At 37.5% G+C, this 20,394-nt stretch overlaps 1 protein-coding gene across 2 annotated transcripts in view; it reads left to right on the plus strand.

The window, feature by feature from the left end:
- Positions 1-6,362: 6,362 nt before the first annotated feature.
- RNF180 (ring finger protein 180) overlaps positions 6,363-20,394 on the plus strand; it is a 68,299-nt gene continuing 54,267 nt past the window's right edge. Inside the window, exons 1-4 of one of the 2 annotated variants that reach the window (XM_063423272.1) lie at positions 6,363-6,691; positions 11,835-11,973; positions 14,113-14,208; positions 17,812-18,753. In XM_063423272.1, the coding sequence (XP_063279342.1) occupies positions 11,872-11,973; positions 14,113-14,208; positions 17,812-18,753 (1,140 nt within the window). In that variant the 5' untranslated portion in view covers positions 6,363-6,691; positions 11,835-11,871. The remainder of the gene's footprint in view (positions 6,692-11,834; positions 11,974-14,112; positions 14,209-17,811; positions 18,754-20,394) is intronic. The other variant, XM_063423271.1, reaches the window with a different exon arrangement.

Here is a 20,394-nt window from a genome sequence, read left to right on the forward strand (position 1 = left end):
CAAGGATAATGTGATTCTTTAAGCTGTAGTGTATTCTAAAATCAAAAATTGATTACATTGTTTTCTTCAGCAGTCAGACAAATTAATAACTATCTTTACTTACTCTCTCTTTAATATATGCAAGGATTAAAATTAAATACATTAGGCATACATAAAAGACAAACACCACTTAAAAGCTAAACTCGTAACAATTTTCAGTTTAACAGGATAGTAATCAGGTAAGAAGCTGGAACAGATCCAGCCATGGGTATCACCGTGGAGGCCTAACCAGGAACACAGACTGGGGACACAGATCTGGGTGCAACAAGAGCAGCAGGGCAGAAGCCCTGCCCTTAGTTTATTTTTCTATTATATATCTGTGGCAAGGTGACCATGGATTGGAGAAGGGTATCGCCACCTCTCCTGTCACATTGGTCTAGGAGGCTGTCATTCAACCTCCCCTTGTCTTGGAGAAAGTATTCATAACATTGCCAATATTTACAAAACATGGTCCTGTGTTTACAATTCACCAGCGTGAGAAACTGCACGTTTCTCCTTTAATATGAACGCTCAGCAAACCAGGAAAATTCATGGCAACACATGGGCACTGCCAGCCCAGAGAGCCAAACGTGTCCTGGGCTGCAGCCACAGCCCCGTGGGCAGCAGGGCAGGGAGGGGATTCTGCCCCTCTGCTCTGCTCTGCTCAGAGCCCACCTGCAGGGCTGCAGCAGCTCTGGGGTCAGATGTTCTATTTAAATGAGTTCAGACCCAAGATAATCAGACTTGTGGAGTATCTCAGCTATGAAGAAATGCTGAAAGAGTTGGGGCTGTTCAGTCTGGAGAAGAGAAGGCTCCAGCGAGACTTTATAGCATCTTCCAGTGCCTAAAGGGGACAGCCTACAAGAGAGCTGGAGAGGGTCTTTTTACAAGAACAAGTAGCAGTAGGACAAGAATAACAGTTTTAAACTGGAAGAGGGCATTTTTAGATTAGATATTAGGAAGACATTACTCACAGTGAGTATTGTGAGACTCTGGAACAGGTTGTCCAGATACTTTGTGGATGCCCCACACACGGGAGGGTTCAAGGATGGGCTTTGAGAAACCTTGTCTTGTGGGAGATGTTTCTGTCCATGGTAGAAGGGTTTGCAACCAGATGATCTCTAAGGTCCTTTTCAATCCAAACCATTTTATAGTTTATTTCTTTATATCTCAGCCTGAGAACAAGCCTAGTACATGTAGGTATTAGCACTAATAACTGCAAGAAATTTTTACTCTTTTCTACCCATTCCTATTGAAAAGTTAAATTGATAATTCTAGAAAAGAAATGCATTTCAAACTGCTTCATACAATCCTGAAATAAAAATATATTTACAGAGATTTAATTTAGATAATGATAAAACAGAGGATTATGCTGGAGTTATGAAAGATTAAACTTCGCCAAATAGTAATTACTGTGCAGAGCTGTTCAGAACATTTGAATGACAGCAGAACTGAAAAAAAATGAATTCCTTTATATTTCCTCTGAAGGATACAAAAGATATTTTTACACTACTTAGGAAATATTATCTTCATATAAATATTGAGCACCGACAAAGCAGTACCTCTCATAGGAAAGGAAATTAGGACTAAGAACACAGAGACAGAGTCATGAGGTAGCAAATTACAAGGATAATCTTTTCATAGAATGTGTAAAATTAAAAATAAAAGGGCTACCTCCAAGTAGTAAAATTCATATCATACAGTTGTACTTCAAGTTAGTTGGTGGGGTTTTTTCCAATATTTTTCTTAGGAAGTTTTTTCCAATAATCTCCCTGGTAGTACAACTAAACTTTTCAGCAACTTATCTCTTTTCAACAACTAAATTTCTTATTTCTTTTCAACAACTAAATTTTCTAATTTTCTTGCTTTTCAACAACTAAATTTCTTATTGTTCAATTAATGGGTGGGGGGGAGGGAGGGAGAGGGAGGGGTAATGTTTGTATACACTTGCTAAATTATATAAGGTTGCAATAATATTTTATTTCCTCAGTCATCACCTATCAAGAAAAACTTTTCACAGCATTTGTTTTGCTGAACTGAGTAAGCAAAGCCACTTCTGTTTACCCATCAGGCAAACTCTATCAATTTTTTATCATCTTAGTATTTTTCTTTGTGCCTATGCTAGCCCAAATTAATTTTTTAAAAAAATATTTCTATCACAATCCATATTATTTCAAACCAGAAATTACCAGAGCATTGATATTCACCTGAATGTACTGGAAATACACCCACAGCCCAGGGCAGAATTGTCTTTTCAGAGCTACATCACACAGTCAATGCACAGACACCCTGTGATCAATTAATATACTCCATTACTTAACCTCTTTATTGCTTCCAATTGATGAGTCACTACCTGACAGCAGAAATTCTTGCCAGCAATCTCAAAGTGCATAACCTTGTATATTAGTCACCTGAATCTCATTCATTTTCCAATTGTCTAACAGCCAAGGTTATAAAGTTAACTTTGCAAGTTCTAATCCAGCTTCAGTTTAAGCAGTTTTAATTGCTATTTCACATTCTAAAAAAAGATGTCATCGCTGATCAGTATTTTTTGATTCCTCTCTGTTCTTTTCTATTCCTTGAAGGTCTGTTGAAAATACTGTTTCAAGTAACTATTCAATTCATTCTAACATTTTTTCTGAAAGTATTATCCTTGCTTGGATATAAATTCTTGGGTTTTTAAAGAAATATACCTTCAATTTCAGGTATCTTCCCTAAATTCCTGAGCAGTTCAGATTGGCTGAATTTCTTTAGCTTATTGAATCTCACTTTACAAGTCAAGCACTTAAGTTGAAGACATGCTTTTGTTTTTTCTTTACTGAAAACTAAACTGAACCAACTAAATCACAAGCCTTGATCAATATTTACGATTACTAGCTTAATGGTATTATTTACACAAAATATAACGTAATACAAAACCTCCTTCAAAGTGTTGTTAGTGTAATTTTATGTCTGTCTAGTGAAAAAAACTTAAGTTCTTCCCTGAAGATCCTTGATAGTCCCTTTCTGATATGAGAGCCACAATTATCTGGGAACAGACATGTTTTTCTCCATCCTGTATATTCCCATAGATCACAAATTCTTTGACACCATGCCACCATGGGGAAAAAAACACAGCACTTTATTTTCAGCTGGATAACTAGTATATTTTTCCAGTTTAAAGGAAATGTGAGATAAATCTCTTTTCTGTATAAGTAGCTTCCCTTCTAGGAAACAGCTTTGAACACCTAATAAGCAAAAAAGTTCAATGACTTACTATATTTGCAATATATTTCTTTACATTTTCTTTTGTCCTGTCTCAAGATAGCAGGATTCTTTGACCAGCAGGACTGTGAAGCCCAGAAAGGATCCCTACATTTAGCATACTTCTGGATTCTACTCCAGGGAATAAGCAACCACAAATTAAGAAAACTATATTGAGAGTTGCTTTATTAGATCTAGACTTATGTGACTTAAAAAATATTTCCCTAGCTATAATCCAGCCTATCATCACAATTTTAGATGGATTTGATTATTTTTCAAAAAAAAAGCAAGAGCAAAACTAAGCAAATATTTTGTTAATTGATGGATATTCTATATAGACATTATATTTCTTATATGAGCATGACAAGATTTACAAATCAAATCTAAATCATTATCTTCAAGTAAAAGGGTAGGAAATTTTCTTACATTTTTCTTACAATTTCTTACATTTTCTTACATTTTCTTACAATTTACCTTGTAATAGGAAAAGATTTTCAACAGTGTGCTGAATTGAAAGTCAGGCTGTATTCTCAATAGGATAATAATACACAGAAATACAATCTCCATGCAGTAAAAATGTTATGTTTGATGGCTATTGTAGGGCCTAGTGTTAACAAAATTTATCCAACAATTAATCCTATAGTGAAGGGTTAAAAAGGCCAGTGTTGCTCATTGGGCTTCTCCTGATACAATGTTTTTCAAATATGCAAGCTGCTTAGGAAAAAAAAAAAAAGAAGGAGGGGGGGGAAGGATGGGGCAAACAAACAAACAAAATAAAAGCAACAAACAACAAATAAAAACCCCAAACAAAACCAAACAAAAAACCCCAACAGGTAATGGCAAATGTTATTTTCCTTCTGTGCTCAGTATCAAGTCCTAAAAGTTCTACCCAAAAATTTCTATTTCTTCTTTTCTCCTAATGCTTCCTTTCTGGCCATTTTCTAAGATATTTTACTCCAGAACACATGACCAAATAATAGCTATGCAGGTCTTGGAGATGACCCCCTTGGGTGGTCATTTGTGCACTACTGAACAGCTGCAGAAAATGTAACTTCTTGTATTGAAGAAGTATTTCAGTAAAGAAAGAAACTCTACAAGAATGACAATAAGGTCATCCCTTCCCTTAGGCAGTTGTATCAACACAATTGGAATGGAAAGGACATGTTGCTGGTGTGTTTATTGGAATACATGACCACTTTTTAGAGTTTCTCACAGAGTACCTGTGAGCTGGATACACTCTCCGTTGTCACAGACATGAAAACAGAACATGGCACTGTGTATGCTCCAATCACTACAGCCCTGCAGGGTGCTTCAGTGTTCAATGACCACTGCACAGACCTTCCATGCAGTCTTCCTGAGACACGATCAATGCCTCTGAACAGCAAAGACACTCTCTGGTTTATGACTCACTGTGTTTGTTTGGCACTGGTCCCTGAACTCCCGCCATAGACTTAAGGGGCTATCCTAGCAAAAGGCACTTCATACATAGCCTGCCTGGAATTACCTATTGCATCAGCTTGTCAGGAGTCCCAAAGCCACAGCACAATTCATCCTCTCCAGCCTTCCACAGTCCAGCTGCCCTGTGACAGACAGCATTATCTATAAGATAATCAATACAGTTAACCACACAGTACAGCTGAATGGCTCTGAAGATAGTCTCGTAGCCAGCAGCAAAGTTTCATTTTTCCTCATTCCATTTGCTGTTGCTGTGACATGAGCCATCTGGGTTGTTTTTTTCTTTTTTTTCATTTCTTACCTCCAGTGCCACCTTCATGACTATTTCTCTTTATCTGTGAGAGTCCATTCACTTCAAGTAGCCCAACCCTACATTCTACTTAAACTGAAGCAAATGAGTTAAAAAAAATTAAAACATCTCTCCCCTAATATTTTCAACATTATTTTATGTCAGATTTGAGGTCTGACGTATCTTAAACTCATTATTTTAATCTGTATTTTATTTCTTCTGTTCATCTATTTCATGTGTTTCTCTGTAGTTATATTAATTAAATTTGCCTTATAAGCTGCAATTCTTTAAGACTCACAAATATTGCTTTTTCTAATAGTCATTTCGGTCTAAATTTAAGCATACTATAAATTATTTGAAAATAACAGGGCTGTTTCTTCTACATGCAGTTACTGTACTGTACCTGGTAGTGTAAAACAGAATTTAATTATTGGAAGCATCCTACCTGTGATGTCCTTTACTGGGTCTACATTAAGAAAGAAAAAGTACCAACTAGCTCAACATCTCATGTTGTAATCTCATGCAGTTCACTTTGGCCGCCATGAGAGCCCGGATCTCACTGTGAGCCCTTTACTGTGAGCCATTATCCAAAACAGCTACCTGATAAAATAACCTTGTCTTGACCTGCAGGGATTGTGTACTGAAATACAAGAAAGATCACAGAAATTATTTATCATACGTATAGGAGAAAGCCTGAAATGGAGGTTTCAGTGTTCCAAATCACCTCCACAGGCAAAGAAGTGCACAGACTCTAATTTAATTTTCCTCAGCAATCTTCCAACCTTTCTTTCTCTCACGTTGCTTTAAAATCGCTCCCTTCCAGTGTTTGAAGATTGTCGTTAGCATTTGCATTTTTAGCGCATTGTCAGCTACGTAAGCAGCTCCTGCTCAAATCACAGTGTCACGGCAAGAGCCCAAATCCCCACCGAGGTGCCGAGGACCGCACGGGTGGAAGTGGCCAGCTCGCCTCTCCTGGGTGCCGTGGCACAGACGGGCAGGGGCCGCCCCTCCTTCCACGGAGCCCCGCGTGATGCGCAGCAATTTCCTACACCGATTCACAAGTGTATTTCGTCCCCTCAGCCCATTTCATTTAGTGCTCTCTCTTTTCTCTTGCTGCACGTCAGGACAGTCGGGGGCTGCCCAGGACACCCAGCCTAAGCAGGTGACGGCCGGGGGGCGCTCGCCGGTCCCTGCGATGTCCCTGGCCTCGCTCTATGAGAGTGCGTTCTTTGGGTTTGGATTGATTCCTCGGGCCCGTGGGAACGCAGTTTCTGAGCCAGTGCCCCTTGAAAAGTTTTCGTTCACCCTCCCAACCTTAATTCCCTCCGCCTCTCTTCTCCCTGGTCACGGCCCGCCGCCAGCGCTGACCCCACCCCGCTCCATCTCTGCCAGTGAGGAGACGCGAAGACGCGCCAGCCTCAGGGCCCGGCGCGGGCGCTGCCCCCGTTACCGCGGCAGCAGCGCTGGCCCCGCCGCCGCCGAGGGGCTCCGCCGCCGCCGAGGGGCCCGGGCTGCGGCCGTGAGCTCCTGAGGGCAGGGGCAGCGCTGGCGGAGCGCTTTCCGCGCCGTTTGTCTCCCGTCTCTTCCCGTTCGCGGGAGCGGCTGCTGCTGCGCAGCCCCTTCCCCGCCCGCCCGGCCGCTCCAGTGCCGTCGCCTCCTCCTCGCAGCCTCGCACGGCGCGGCCCGGTGAGCTGAGCGGGGCCGGGGCGGCGGGAGGCGCCGCAGCCGCCCGTGGGGCCGAGGCGGGCCCGGGCCGGGGGGCGAGGGGGGCGCGGGGTGAGCGCGGCGGTGAGTGCGGACACCGGCGCGGAGCCGGGGCAGCGGCCGGGCTGTCCGCCCCGGCTGAGCCCGGCCCCGCCTGGGACGCAGCTCCGTGCCTTCCTGCCCGGGGTGAGCCCGACGGGGCCGCCGCCGGCCCGCGGCACCCGGCGCGCCCGGCCGGGCCTGGGTGGGCTCGGGGTGTCCGGGCAGTGCTCAGCCTGGTGTTCCGCGCCGAGCAGGGACAAGGGCAGCCTGTTCCTGCTTGTTTTGGGCTTTACTTTGTGCAACAGCTGATGCTTGTATGTGTAGGAGCATGAAACAGGCAGCTCAGATCTCTTTTGGGAAAACGAGATTACACGCCGATCCGTGGTCTTGCAGTGACCCGCCAGGTCTGTTCCCTGTCAGAGCCATTTACACACTCCATTTCCTAGCTGTGCCTGGAAGACCTGTTGACTTAAGCAGCGTGCCGTAGGGGATTTAGCAAGTCAAGAAATACCTTGCAAGTAACAAGCACCTTTTTTAAAAAAAACACTTCATATTAATTACACGGGTTAGTCTTGCTACAAAAGAAAGTATCACACCGGCCACCGTGTGACGTTGACTAGTCATCACTGTTACTAACTCGCATGATACAGAAGGCGAACACACAATGGCTGAACTGGTGGAAGAGTTCATAGATGAGAAGGAGATGCACAGAAGTAGATGATGCATCTTTCTGTTTTCTTCTTTGGCACTCTGTAGACAGTCCTTAAATTTTCTTTTCTGTCCCCCTATCTAAAGTGCTATTTTATTGAGAAACATTGTTGAAGTAGGTTTATTTAAGTGTTTCTTTAATTGGAATACTTTGGAGATCAGAAACTTAAGAGCAAGTTTTTAAGTGTACCATAATGTCTTCTGTTGTTTCTCTGTCTGGTAAAGTATCACTTCCTCCTTTTCTTGGAGGAACTTGGGGAATGGACTCTTGTTGGCTAGGACAGCTCATTTAAATTTTCTCTGTCATCCTCCTACAAAGCTGACACTCTTCTAAATTTTTTCAAGACTCCCAATAACTATTGCTGAAGTTTCCGTGCCCTGGTTTCTTGCTGCAACCTAATTATTGTAATTTTCATGGCTGTAGTGTTCTGAAGGGGTCACAGGTGATTTTTGAATAAAAGAAATCAGTAACTGCTTGTGCTGCTACATTCATTTTCTCATTTTTGTGTATTTGTGAATGAAGGGGAAGTTAGTTGAAATTCTAGACCAGATTTCAACAGAAATTTAGGGGATTGTGTTTAGTTCTCCACTGTGCACATATGAGTATTTTTAATTTGAGTTGTACTTCATGTTTTAACAGTGTTTTTGAAGACAGAATGACCAAAATGTAATACATTATACAATTTGGATTTTATAAGACACTTAGATATAAATAGACATTTTTTCTCTTTTTTTTTTTTTTTTTTTTCCCTTTTTTTCCTCCATGAAAATTTATGTAATCTGTCTAGTTTCCTCAGCTGGTAAAACTTCAGTGAGTTCTGCATCCAGAACTTGCATTCAGCAAGAATAGCTGACCCATTTGAAGGAGTTCACAAAATGGCAGTGACAGCTGGAGATCAAGAAAGCTTTCTCTCTACAGAAAGAGAAAGATTTATTTAGTTCAAAGACAAGATTGAAGGGGAGCTAATATCTAATAAGTGTTTAAAGTTGTAAACTGTTCTGCATAGAAGGAAAGGAGCAATTTTGTTCCCTGTATTTGCAGCAAATAAGAGAAATTACAAGAAAATTCCATTTAAGTGTTTGGGGAACAGTTAATAATAAAAGATAAGAAGACAATGAAATAGTTTGGGAAGGCTGTAAAATCTTCATCAAAGGTCTCTAAGAGAAGACTAGACCAATGATTTCCAAGAAAGGGAACTGAGACTGACTTGGAAAAGGAAATCTTAGGACTCTTCTACTAGTTTTACTGAGGCTAAATAATAGAAAAAGGTTTAAAGGTCATCAGACAAAAGCCATGGAAGAATATAGGCTTTTAAACACTCTGATATGTCTGCATGCTATTTTGGAGGCAAACATGAGCTCACACGAAGCAACTGACCTGAAAGCAGTACAGCCACAACACACATGACCTCTACTGAGATGAAAAGGCCCACTCAGGGGCTGACATTATTTTTGGAGTTCCAAATGTAAAACTTTTATCTTTATATAGGCACTTTTTGCTGAAATCAAAGATGCCTTTTAATAGTTTTACATGCAAACCAAGACAAATGAAACATAGGAAAATATATTCAAAACACTAAGATTAAACTGCATTTAACAAAAAACTCCAAAACTTAAAAATCCCATGTTTGTATGCATTTATTTGAACTTATGTGCAAAACAGAATAAAATTGAATGCTGATGTGATGAATGAGAAACATGATGTGTGTAGAAACCTCTGCAGTGTGCTAACGTGCATCTGTAGAGTTTCTTCTGTCCACTGTAAGAACTGCAAAAGACTCACACATGCAGATTTTTAATACACCTACAGGAATTTTACTTTTTAAATACTCCTAGGCCAGAAGAACACTTCAGCCTACTGTACCATGACATTAAAAAAGTATCCACTTGAGCTGGATTTTTTCCATGTATTCAGTATCAGCACTCTTGATTACACAAAATGCAACCCATGCAATGTGGGTTACTACACATACACTATGTACTCATTTCTCTTATGTAAGTGTAATTTTAAATAAAAGGTATATGCTGAACTAACTACCTTTCAAAGGGTATAACTAACTAAACAAAATAAATAAATAAAAGACCTTTCATTTTGCAGTAAAGCTTGGAAGATGTTATATAGATGAGAAAGATGTTTACATCAGCTCAAATGCCAGTGATCCTTAGAGAGCCTTTGTCTGCATGACTTGAACCTTGTCTTTTAAATATAGCAAGTGCATTTATTCATCAGTCTTTTATCTGATTGTTGAGAGGTCTGTCACTAAGTGGTTTTTGCCCTGCTCCAGTCATCAGCTTCAAATGAAGCAGCTGTTCAACAGATAGCAAGACATCCTCTCCTCTAAGATGTATATGGATGTATATGGAAACTTAAATATGTCATTTGGATAAAAAAAATATAGCATAATAAGTGATGCGAGGTATACATCACCACATTTCAAGAAGGTATTTGAGTAGATGAGGATATGGCTGTACCTGAAAAGAATGTCTGAGCTAGCTGTATGCAAAATTTCTTTCAGTCCATCCTGGTTAATCTTAGATTTGAGGCTCTCACGGAACTATTGTAATGTTAAATTCATTCTAGAAGTGTTGTATGCATTTGTGAAGAATAAATTAATTAGAATAGCTTTAAAGTGTTTGAGTGATACAAAGAAATTCATAACTGATAATCATTCTCTCAATACCCTGTGGTGCTTAATGTTATAACAGCAAAGTGATACAAAGTACTTAAAAAAATTATCAGAGGCCAAATTTACTTTCTAAAAAAAGAAATCATTCATAGACAGGTTTATTGTTTTATATATTCCACTTTTAAAATATGTCTGATACAGAAAGTAGCAGCACTGACATATGTGGGTTAGTAAAAACTAAGTTTAACTCAAGTGAAAACTGAAGTTCTGGTGAAGTCAAAGCATTTAAATCATTCCATTTTTGTCATGAACAAGACAGGTTACTTGTATAAGTTCGTAGCTTTTATGTATCTCTTGCATGATCTTTTGCCTGACTGTCTTAAGATTCGATAATGGACCCTTAACAAAAATTCATTTTAATTGTGATATTGCAAGAAAATGTTTAGTGTTTGCCTTAATTTCACTTTTTAAGCTGAGAGTGGATCTGATTGTTAAAAACTGCATATACTCTTGAGCTTGAGTCTGCTGTATGTACACACATTTCTGCTTGTCTTTGTCAAACTATATTACAGACCTTTACTTTTGTAGAAAAGTAGAAAAAAGTGAATGAATTAAGACCTCAGATGTAAATAAAAGATAATAAGTAACCTCTCTGTGTGTTTCATTGTCTTTGTTTAAATGAGGAAACAAGGCAGAAAAAGGAAAGGTAGAAATGGGGGAAATGCAAAAGTCTGTGTGTTTCAATAGGGCAAACTGCTTTTCAGACAGCCTGTAGTGAAGACCTCAAAGCTTCTTTAGTTAGTGAAAACTAAAAAAATTTAAATGTTAAAATAGTTGAAAAATCAGGTGTTTGGACTCTGAAACTTCTGACACTGACTTTTAGTTTCATACTACAGCATTGCCCATCAGTGAGTGCTTTCCACTTTAGCACTCTGAGTAGGCCTAACTCTAGTATAGGGCTTGAGTTGCAATGTAGATGAAAAAGACTGTCTTTTTTTTTTTTTTTTTCCATGTAGCTAGCACAAGGGGTAAAAACATAAGTACTTCAAAAGAAGAGTTGGAAGATCTTTGGAGAAAACATGACAAAAGGGGAAGACTTTGGAACAAGCTAGACAAGACCAGAGAGACAATCAGCACATAGCAAGACACAAAAAGAGAAAAAAAGAATATTTGTCTTAATAATTAGGTCCTGTTTCACAAGCAGGTTAATACAGATCCATGAAAAATGCTTGCACCAGTAGTGCTCATCCTTCCACACAAAATAATTTAAGGGAGAAAGCCTCCAGGGACATGTTGACAAAAGAGTCTGTCATCTGTAGTTTTATGTTGGCATTCATTATTGTTATGTGGCATTATATGTGTGTATGTTTGTTTATTGCTTAGGGTAGCAATGACTTATTCCTATGGACATACACCAGAAAAATTGAAGCTCTCTTATCTTTTGTCCAAATATTGGACACATTTTTTGTTTTGTCGATTGGTCAGTTTTATTTTATTTTATTTTATTTTGGTTTTAGCTGTTTTGTTACTGTTGCTTTCTAGTTCTTTGTGCAATCTGGAAATAAAACCAGCTGTTTCATGTTTTATTTAAAACATCTAGATGGCATGCTATACAAGACCAGAGAATGTTTGTAGGTAAAGAATTAGTCTCCTCTACAGTAGTGAGAATATTTATGGACTTCAGGGTCTCTAGAGAAATGTCGTGTTTCAACAGGTGACCAAATTATGTGTTTTTGTGGTCTTTACAGGTCAACACACAGAGCTGCAAAATCCCAAGCTGACATAATGAACAAGCAAGAGGCCAGTGTTCTACGTTGCTGGAGATGTAGGAAATTTATAGCAAATTCTGGTTTTCTTGCAAAATGTAATGGGAAAAAAACATCCAAAGTAAGTATAGCTTTTTCTGAGGGAGTTTGTAAGTTCTCCTGGTGCCATTTATTATAAATGAAACAGAACTATTAGACTTAGCCTCACTTTGTAATTAATCTCTTGTGGAAGTAAGTAAATAAAGTAGAGACAGTTTTGTAGACAGAAGTGTAGGAAGTAATTTTAGTGAAGCCAAGTAGACAGTAATCAACTTCATGTTCTGCCACATGCAGGCTGATGTTTATGGGCACTTAAATAGTACCCTGTATAGAGCATTACCATTTCTAATAAAAAATGGGGTTTGGTTTTGATGGCTTTAAAGCAGTCATATTTTTTGTTTTAACATCTTTTAATGGACAAGTCTTTTGTGTCTAAGGTGTGTTTTAAAGACTGATTCTAATTTCCACTGTGGTAGTTAACTGTGTGTAAAATATCCCTACATCAGAAAATTTTGCTCTTCATTTTTTAAATATGGGCCATAGTCTGTGCACAGAAATAGTTCAGAAGATCAGTCTGCCCTGAGTAGGGTTATGCCCTGCTCAGTAATTTACATTGTCTTTATTAAAATAAACAGAAGGATAATTACACAAAATAAAACCATGACAGAGTATTTCCTACTGTTTTATAATGGCAGCTACTAATCATAAAGAGCTAAGGTCTTCCCAAATGTGCCAAAAAGGCTCTTGAATCAAAGTTAAAAAGCAAATAGAAGAGAAGATGGTGATTTTTTTTTATTAAAGTGTTAGTAATGCAACAACATTCTTTTTTGCACTAGAAAGGGGTACAGCCAATAGACATAGAAGCAAAGTTACTTTTTAAAATCATGATAGCATTATCAATAAACCCTATTTTAATCACTGTGCTTACAGAGCTTGAGTTCTGGAATAATTTTCACACTTTATATTTGATGGTTCTTTTTTGCGTGGTTTGAAGTGATTTTTAGGGGGGAATGTGGAAATTCCAACTCCTTCCATGGAAAAAATGTAGTGAAAAGAAAGAAATGTCTTTGTCCAAGCTCCCAATGGTGGAGCTTTCAGTTGTGAGTGGAGATCCACCCATCACTGCACATATGACTGAAGCAGCTTCTTCTCCAATTATGAAGATAGCAAATAAAAAAGTTTAATTTAACCCTGTGTCTAAGGAGTTTGGGCGGTAAAGACAGTACTATGATGTGAAGAGTAATGTTTTCAGCATGTTTTCACAGGTGAATTTTAGACCTTCAGACAAAGATATAGCTGAATTATGAATGAAAAAAATGTAGAACAAAGTTTTTAAAAAATGTTAAAGTTACAAACACAATATAAACACTAATAATTATATCCATATTGAAGTGCAGGTGGTCTTCACAGATAGGACAAAAAACCAGCATAGACATGATAAATGGATCTATCTGTCACCTGTCAATACTTGGAAAAATTTTAAAAGCTTCTATCTTCTACCTATAGTCCCATTTTTAATTTTTAGCAGAATTAAATCTTTATTCCAGTGACTTAATAACATAGATGTCCACAGCTTTACGTATTCATAAATTTTAACAACTGATTTTAGGACTTTCTCACCAGAGTTTCCTTATAATTTTTGCCTGTAACTCTACTTTAGTTAGGTAATTGCTTTTATTGTAGTATTAATTAATAAAATGCTACAGGTTTTTAGATTTTTTTCTCTTCACTTGATCACATTATTGCAGTAAAAACTCTAAAGTTGCTAAGATTACTTGGTTACTCTATTAGTTTCTAAAAGAAATTGGAAAATTAATTCTACTTGTTGCATGTGTGCATTGATGATCTTGGTCTTCATGTAAACTATAACTTAGATTTTTCTGTCTTTACTGAAAAATTAGGCCAACTGACAGTGATTCTAAAATCAATTTCCAGATATTCTTGGAAGGCCTGCAACTGCATACTTTCTGTTCTTTTAAACAAAACAACACCACCTCCAGACGCCTACATTTCCTCAGTGGAGTTTGCCCAATGTTCTTAGATTCAGAAATAGAGAATTACTGACAGTATCTACCTGATTTTTAGCTTAAAGAAGCACATCATATTTGAGGTTTATCATTTGTTAATGTTTACGGATTTTGACGAGCTGACTTCTGGCTATATTCAAAAGGAAAAAAGCTTACATAGATTCTGAGTATCAACACAATTGTTTTATTAACAGATATCACAACCTTCAGCTGCTGCTCAGAATTCTTGCAATGTATGGCATGTGAGCTTAGAAGCCATTCCAGAGTGGGTGAAATGTGTCATTGAAAAGGTAGATATTGTTTTCTTGCCTCTTTATTATTCAACATGTAAAATAATTAAGGGGGAAAAATTTGAAGGACACTTTTCTGGCAAGGTCCATGTATGTTACAGAGACCTTATAACTGAGGGAATCCTTCTTGGGAACCTCTGTTGTTATCACTTACAGATTTTTTTTCTCCTCTCTTAAATGTTTAATTTGTTTTGTTTTTAATATATGCAGAAGTGCTACAAGTGATAAATTCTGTTTCCTGCACTTTAACAGATGAATGTGTTTATGGATGTCCAAATAACTGCCATGGGCATCTCTCCATGTTTGTCAATGCTTAATATTATGTTTATTACCTAGGCTTTGGGGTTTGTTTTGTTTTGATCATCCTATCTTGCAGTATTAACACGTAAGTTGACTGTGGCAAGAAGAGGCATGTTTCCCCATAAAAGTGGACTGGGCGTTTCTTAAGAGATCAGTTTTTGGAATATGATGTGTTTTATACTTAAGTCTTTTATACTTTATGTGCTCTTATGTCATATGAATAGAAAGTAGATACCTTCATGCAAATTCAATGGTTTGATAACAAGCCAGTGTCACTGCTTTTGAGTTTTAACTGCCCATTTGAAATTACAAACCATCTCATAAATTTCTTGTTGTACCAACTGCTCCAGTTGATATTTTCTTTAAGTTGTTTTAGATCTAGCAGTTAATGTTGTGGCATAGGTACTAATAAGTAGAAACAGTGCTTTTTGCCACACAGATTTTCTTTTATGAATCTTTGATTTTGATAAGTAAATGATATTTGCATTACTTTCTCCATAGTCTTCCATGTACCATTTTACTATATTTTAAGTAATTTCTGCCCTAAGCAAACTCATACTGAAAATATGCACAAAGAGAAAAAAGTTGTTACGACTCTAGAACTAAGCATTCAAAAATTTTAAAAAAATTCATCTTCCTTCTTTGTATTGCTCTATGTAGGGGTTTTTTTTGTTAAACATTATTTAAACTTTTAAAAATTAATTATCTCTTTTACTTCAATGAACATAACAGAATAGTTATGCTCAGAAACACTAATCTTGGAGGTGTGTTTGAAGATTACAGCTCATGCATTATTTCCTCACTTTACAATATCGCCTAATCATGAATCTTTAATAATAAGGAGGATTTTATTACAGGTTTTTTGCCTCTTAATTTCAGTATAATTGTACTCAATATTGATAGCAATATTATTGTTTTCACCTTTAGCTCTTAAATTGTTCTTTTGCGCCTTTAGCTTCTGCATTTTAAAACATTTTAAAACCGGAGGGTCAAATTCCGGACCGAGGAAATACAAAACTCATAGACTGCTTGACAGATTTCCTTAAGGCTGCAGAGGAGCAGTTCTCTGGTGAAAAAGGCAGACAGTGAAATTATCTGTGTACACCTTTGACACATTTGACTGTTCATTGTGTCACTTAATATCCTTGGGACTCTTGCCTCGTTCACTTCATCTTCTCTGGCAAGATCCTGTGTTTTTATGGATAAATTGGGGGGGGCGGTGTTAAATAATTCTGTCTTCTCTCCATATCTTCCTGGGCTCTGAATAATTTTGTGATCATGTGTTGTTTTCTCCTGTATGACTCCTGTATCAAAGGCTAAATCATTTTACATAAGCTCAAAGTCTATTTGCAGGCTGTAAAACCCACTGCTTCCCAGACGGTTCTTTTTTGCCATCTGTCCCTGTTCTTAGCCAATCTCCTTGGATTTCATGTACATATTAGTGTATAGATAATCTTCAATAATTATAAGTATGTAGCTAGTGGTGCTAGTGACCTTTATTGACCCGGATTTTCTTTTATCTGTCACTTATCATTTGTTTTAATTTCTTTTTCTAACCATTTCCATTTTTTCGTCTTTACTCAGTCCATCACTATGTCTGTGTACTCAGCTCCCTTTCAGATCTTGCTGATTTTCCCCTTACCACCTCCTCCACTAGTAGGCTGTTACTTCTTTTACTGAGTCAGTGCTTCCACACTCCACTGCCAAACTCATGCTAAATCAGTCCCAGGCTCCTTGATACCACACCTCATCTCCCAATCTCTGTGCACACGGGACATGGAGATGTCCTTTTTCCTCCACACTGTGTCTTGCATGTCCATTTTTTCCAGGCTTCTAGCCTTCTTAATTTTTATGAATCACTCCATCAGTCCACATCTCCATGTGAAGATTCAGGATGCTATTCCATGTCAGAGAGATCCACTAACGCCACTACCAAGTGCTTTTCCCTTAATTTTAGAGTTAAGTCTCTGGCATCTGGGAAACAGAGCGTGGGAGACTTAAGAGTCAATCTCAGAACAAATTTAATTATTCTTTAGGAATGACCTGTGTACACATTGGTCAGCCTTATAAACTGAGAGGGATTGTGCATGCTTACAGAATTCTCAAGAATTTGAAAGCCTTTGGTTATATGTAAAGTATTAGGTTTTTTCCAAGTTAAAAACCTTTCCAGATTTACATAGATTCTCATTGGTGCAATGAAAGACAAATCTTTGATATTTTGTGTAATTTTGAGGTTTTATCCCACAAGGCAGGAGCAAGTTTTTCAAATAAGTGTTTCCAGAACTTCTAGCATTGTGTGTGAAAAATAACCTTTTTTCCACACAAGTGTATGGAGGGTTTTGTTTTTTTTCTGAAACTGCTGAATTGGTTTTTCTGACATTTTCTGTAGCTTTCAATAGGACAAGCAATGCTTAAACTAGAGATGTCGGGCAGTTTCTGTATTCATGGTTCTTTAGACACTCAAGTGAGTAAGTACAGTGTGACTGGAGTTGATAATTTTTTCTCATTTGGGCTTTGATCCTACAAACACTTGCATAACTTTAGTACTAAACAGTGCTGCTGACAGATGAATATAATTGCTGAAAATACTAATAATTGTCTAAATATGTAGGAAGACTAATAATTGTATTAATATGTAGGCGTTTATAGACCTTTGATTTGTATTTCCTTTTGAAAAAGTGCCTTCAGGGTTGAAAAGAAACTCAGAATTATAAATAACTAAAATAACTGTCTTCTTATATATAGAGTATTAAGGATTTGTCACAGTATGTGCACAGAGATTATGTTGTGATGCTACATATACCAAAACACAAATACCATTTAAAGCTTTTGTGGGGTAATCAAAGTGAAAAGCTATGTTCTTTTTGTAAGAACTCTCCTTCCACTGTACTTAGTATGCAAGAAATGTATCAGCACCCAGAACACTCAGCTGAGAAGCTGTACTTGCCAATTCCAGATTAATGTGGGAAATTGATTTCACTCCTTTAAAGATCTATTGTTTTTATTAGTATTGCAGCATTATTCTATCTGTGGACAAATTTTGAACATGTTTTAAAGCTCCTACATTTTACAATGCATGTTTTAGTTTTCTTAGAATTAGTTATCACTGTAGCAAGCAGAGCTTTGACCAGTACATTATTTATGGTGGATTTGCTTTCTGCTGTGAAGTGTCTTTTATTGTATTTGAAAAACAAGAAGAAAATCCTCTCGCCAAAGGAGAAAATAACTCCAGTAATTATTTCCTGCTTATTTATTTTCAGTGAACATATTGTGTGTTTCATTTTTTTCTCTTTTTGTCAATAGGCACAGTGGACAGTTGGAAAACTGCACTGTCCATTCTGTGAGGCCTGCTTAGGGGGCTTTAACTTTGTTTGCAACAAAGAATGTTCCTGTGGACTGTTAGTAAATAGACATTTCTGCAAAAATTGGACTGACCATCAGCCACCTTTCTGTGTTAAATTGTCAGAATCATCAGAAAAACATTTGCTTCTCAAAATTCAGTCTGGTTTTAACGAGGATACCTGCCATGAAGTGGTAACTGCAACTTTAGAAATCAAAAATCAAGGACTTTCCTACACAGCTGGAAGTAATAATGGTGGAAGATTAACAGAAACACTTTGTCTAGAAGTAAGTGTTCCCAGATATGAGATAGAAAGTAAAAAACTTCCCTTAAAGGCATTAAATCAAAAAAGAAATCTCCCTTCTTCCTATCCCATAAAATATGCGAGCACTGTAAAACCTTTTCACAGAAGATCTCATAGCTTGGATTTAAATATCAGAGAAAGACTTGTTTTGTCACCTGTGTTATATGGAACTTGCAGCAAGGGAACACTTTACCATGGCCAAAATGAAAATCCACCTGCTTACATACAAGGGAGCCTGCAGTTAGAGTCCAGTAAGAAAGGTGGTAGTTCTTTTCAGGATCTGTATAGCTCCAGTGCTGACATACTACAAAACCAATTTCAAGTTGCTTCCATTACCACATTACTACGCAGAGAAACAGAAAGTGAGTGTGATTTTGAAGTTCCTGGACAATCTTCTGGGAGTGTCACTGCTGATGGGTCACTATTTGTGATGAATCTTTCCTCACCTACAAGGGCTGTAAAAGAACAGTACATCACACCTGGTGGTCTTGTGCAGCCTACGAGTATTTCCTGCAACCAAAAGCTGAGTAAGAGAGAAAGAAACCAGTCAAAAAGCCTGGGGAGAAAACAAAGAAGGCAAGACCAATGTCTACAGAAGCAAGTAAGAGTTTAAAATTAATTATACTACTTTCTTAGTGAAGTTTGACTTGCCTTTAGAAATCATTCTGACTTTTATTTTTTAAATTTGTGTTTAAATACTGGTTTAATGTGGAACTGTCTAGAGTCAAATGTCAGGCACACAAAGATTTATGACCTTGATACTTGCTGGTTTTTTCTAATTCCATTATATCAAGTTTTCTTTTCTGTGCAAAATCAAAACATGATGGGTTTTCATTGACCTTTGTATTGTTTTGTGATGTAATAATAAACTTGAAGTGGGAAAAAACACAATGAATTTAATCAGTGGGATTTAAAAAAATCCTGAATATTTTTGAATCTTCTGAATGAGAAACTCTACCATGTCAGAATTTTCTAACTTCAAACTAAGGGCATTTTGAGTTTACTTTGCAGGTAAGAATATTTTAAATGTGTTTATTATTTGTTGCAAGGCAAGCATTTTTCTATGAGTAAAGAGTTGATTACTGCTATTTAAAATATTAGTCTTTAATAGGTTCATATTTTGTCTGCAAATCTAGCACAAAGTGTCACATATCCTTATCAGTTGTACAGTAATGGTTTCCTTCTTTAAACCATCTAAAGGAGAACAGAATTAAAGGCCATAGGCAGTTGCAACTTTTGGTGGAAAGCTGGGAAGAAATGCAGTCATAAAATGACTAACACAGTTTTAGGTTGCTCTCAAATTTAGTAGAATGACTAATGATAGATGTGCCTTTGAAAGAAAATTTCTCATCATAAATTTCCTGGAACAAAATAACCCTGTGGTAAGCAAGAGCAAATATACTAACTAATCAGAGAAGTAGTATGTACTCAAGCACTGATTCCTGCTTTGGGTAGGTTTGTCACTGATTTCAGAGAGATACTTAGAGGATGTCTCTCTCATATGGCTACTGGCTTAAAAATATAATGGGTCTGGGAAATAGTATGAATTTTTTCAGTGTGGTATGCATATATTCTTTCTTCTTTGGGAAGGGTTTTTGTTTTAAGACTTAAATGGGTATTAAGACCTTTTGAAAACTTGTTCTTGTAAAATGCATCTCTAAAGCTGAGAGTCTGGATGTCTTAATGTTGAATACTTGTTTTCTAATAAGTCTATAAAGATTCTTTGCTGTCTAGATCCCAAAAATGGCTGTAAAAATTCCAGATCTCATTGTTTCAGTAAATGAAATGATGATGCACAAGCACAATGTATATGAGCATTTTCACTATCATGTCACCTGCAGTCTCTCCAGACACCTTCATCTTTAGATGTTACTTCCAAGAATAAAACATTATTCTATAAAAAAGATTGCTAAAATTTTGATAGCTAAGAAGGAAAGATACTTTCAGACCTTTTTCTTGTTAAAATATGCTTAACCAATCCTACATTATTTTAGTTGCGTTCGTTAAGATCTGATTATTGGAGAGATGCCTCTGCCCAAACTGAGATGCAAACAAGACCATATGCTGAAGACAGTATTATGGATTTCATTAACATTAAATGGGAGGTAGAGAGAGAAAGAAAGAAATGGAAAAAGAGAAGAGGGGAGTGAAAGAGTGGGAGAGACAGATTAAGTAAAAAGGTATCACCACCCATGGTTCCAGACATCATCCCACTGGTCCTCTTCTGGTCCTTTCATTAGTA

The sequence above is a fragment of the Prinia subflava genome, chromosome Z, assembly GCF_021018805.1.
Source record: "Prinia subflava isolate CZ2003 ecotype Zambia chromosome Z, Cam_Psub_1.2, whole genome shotgun sequence".
Taxonomy (NCBI): Eukaryota; Metazoa; Chordata; class Aves; order Passeriformes; family Cisticolidae; genus Prinia; species Prinia subflava.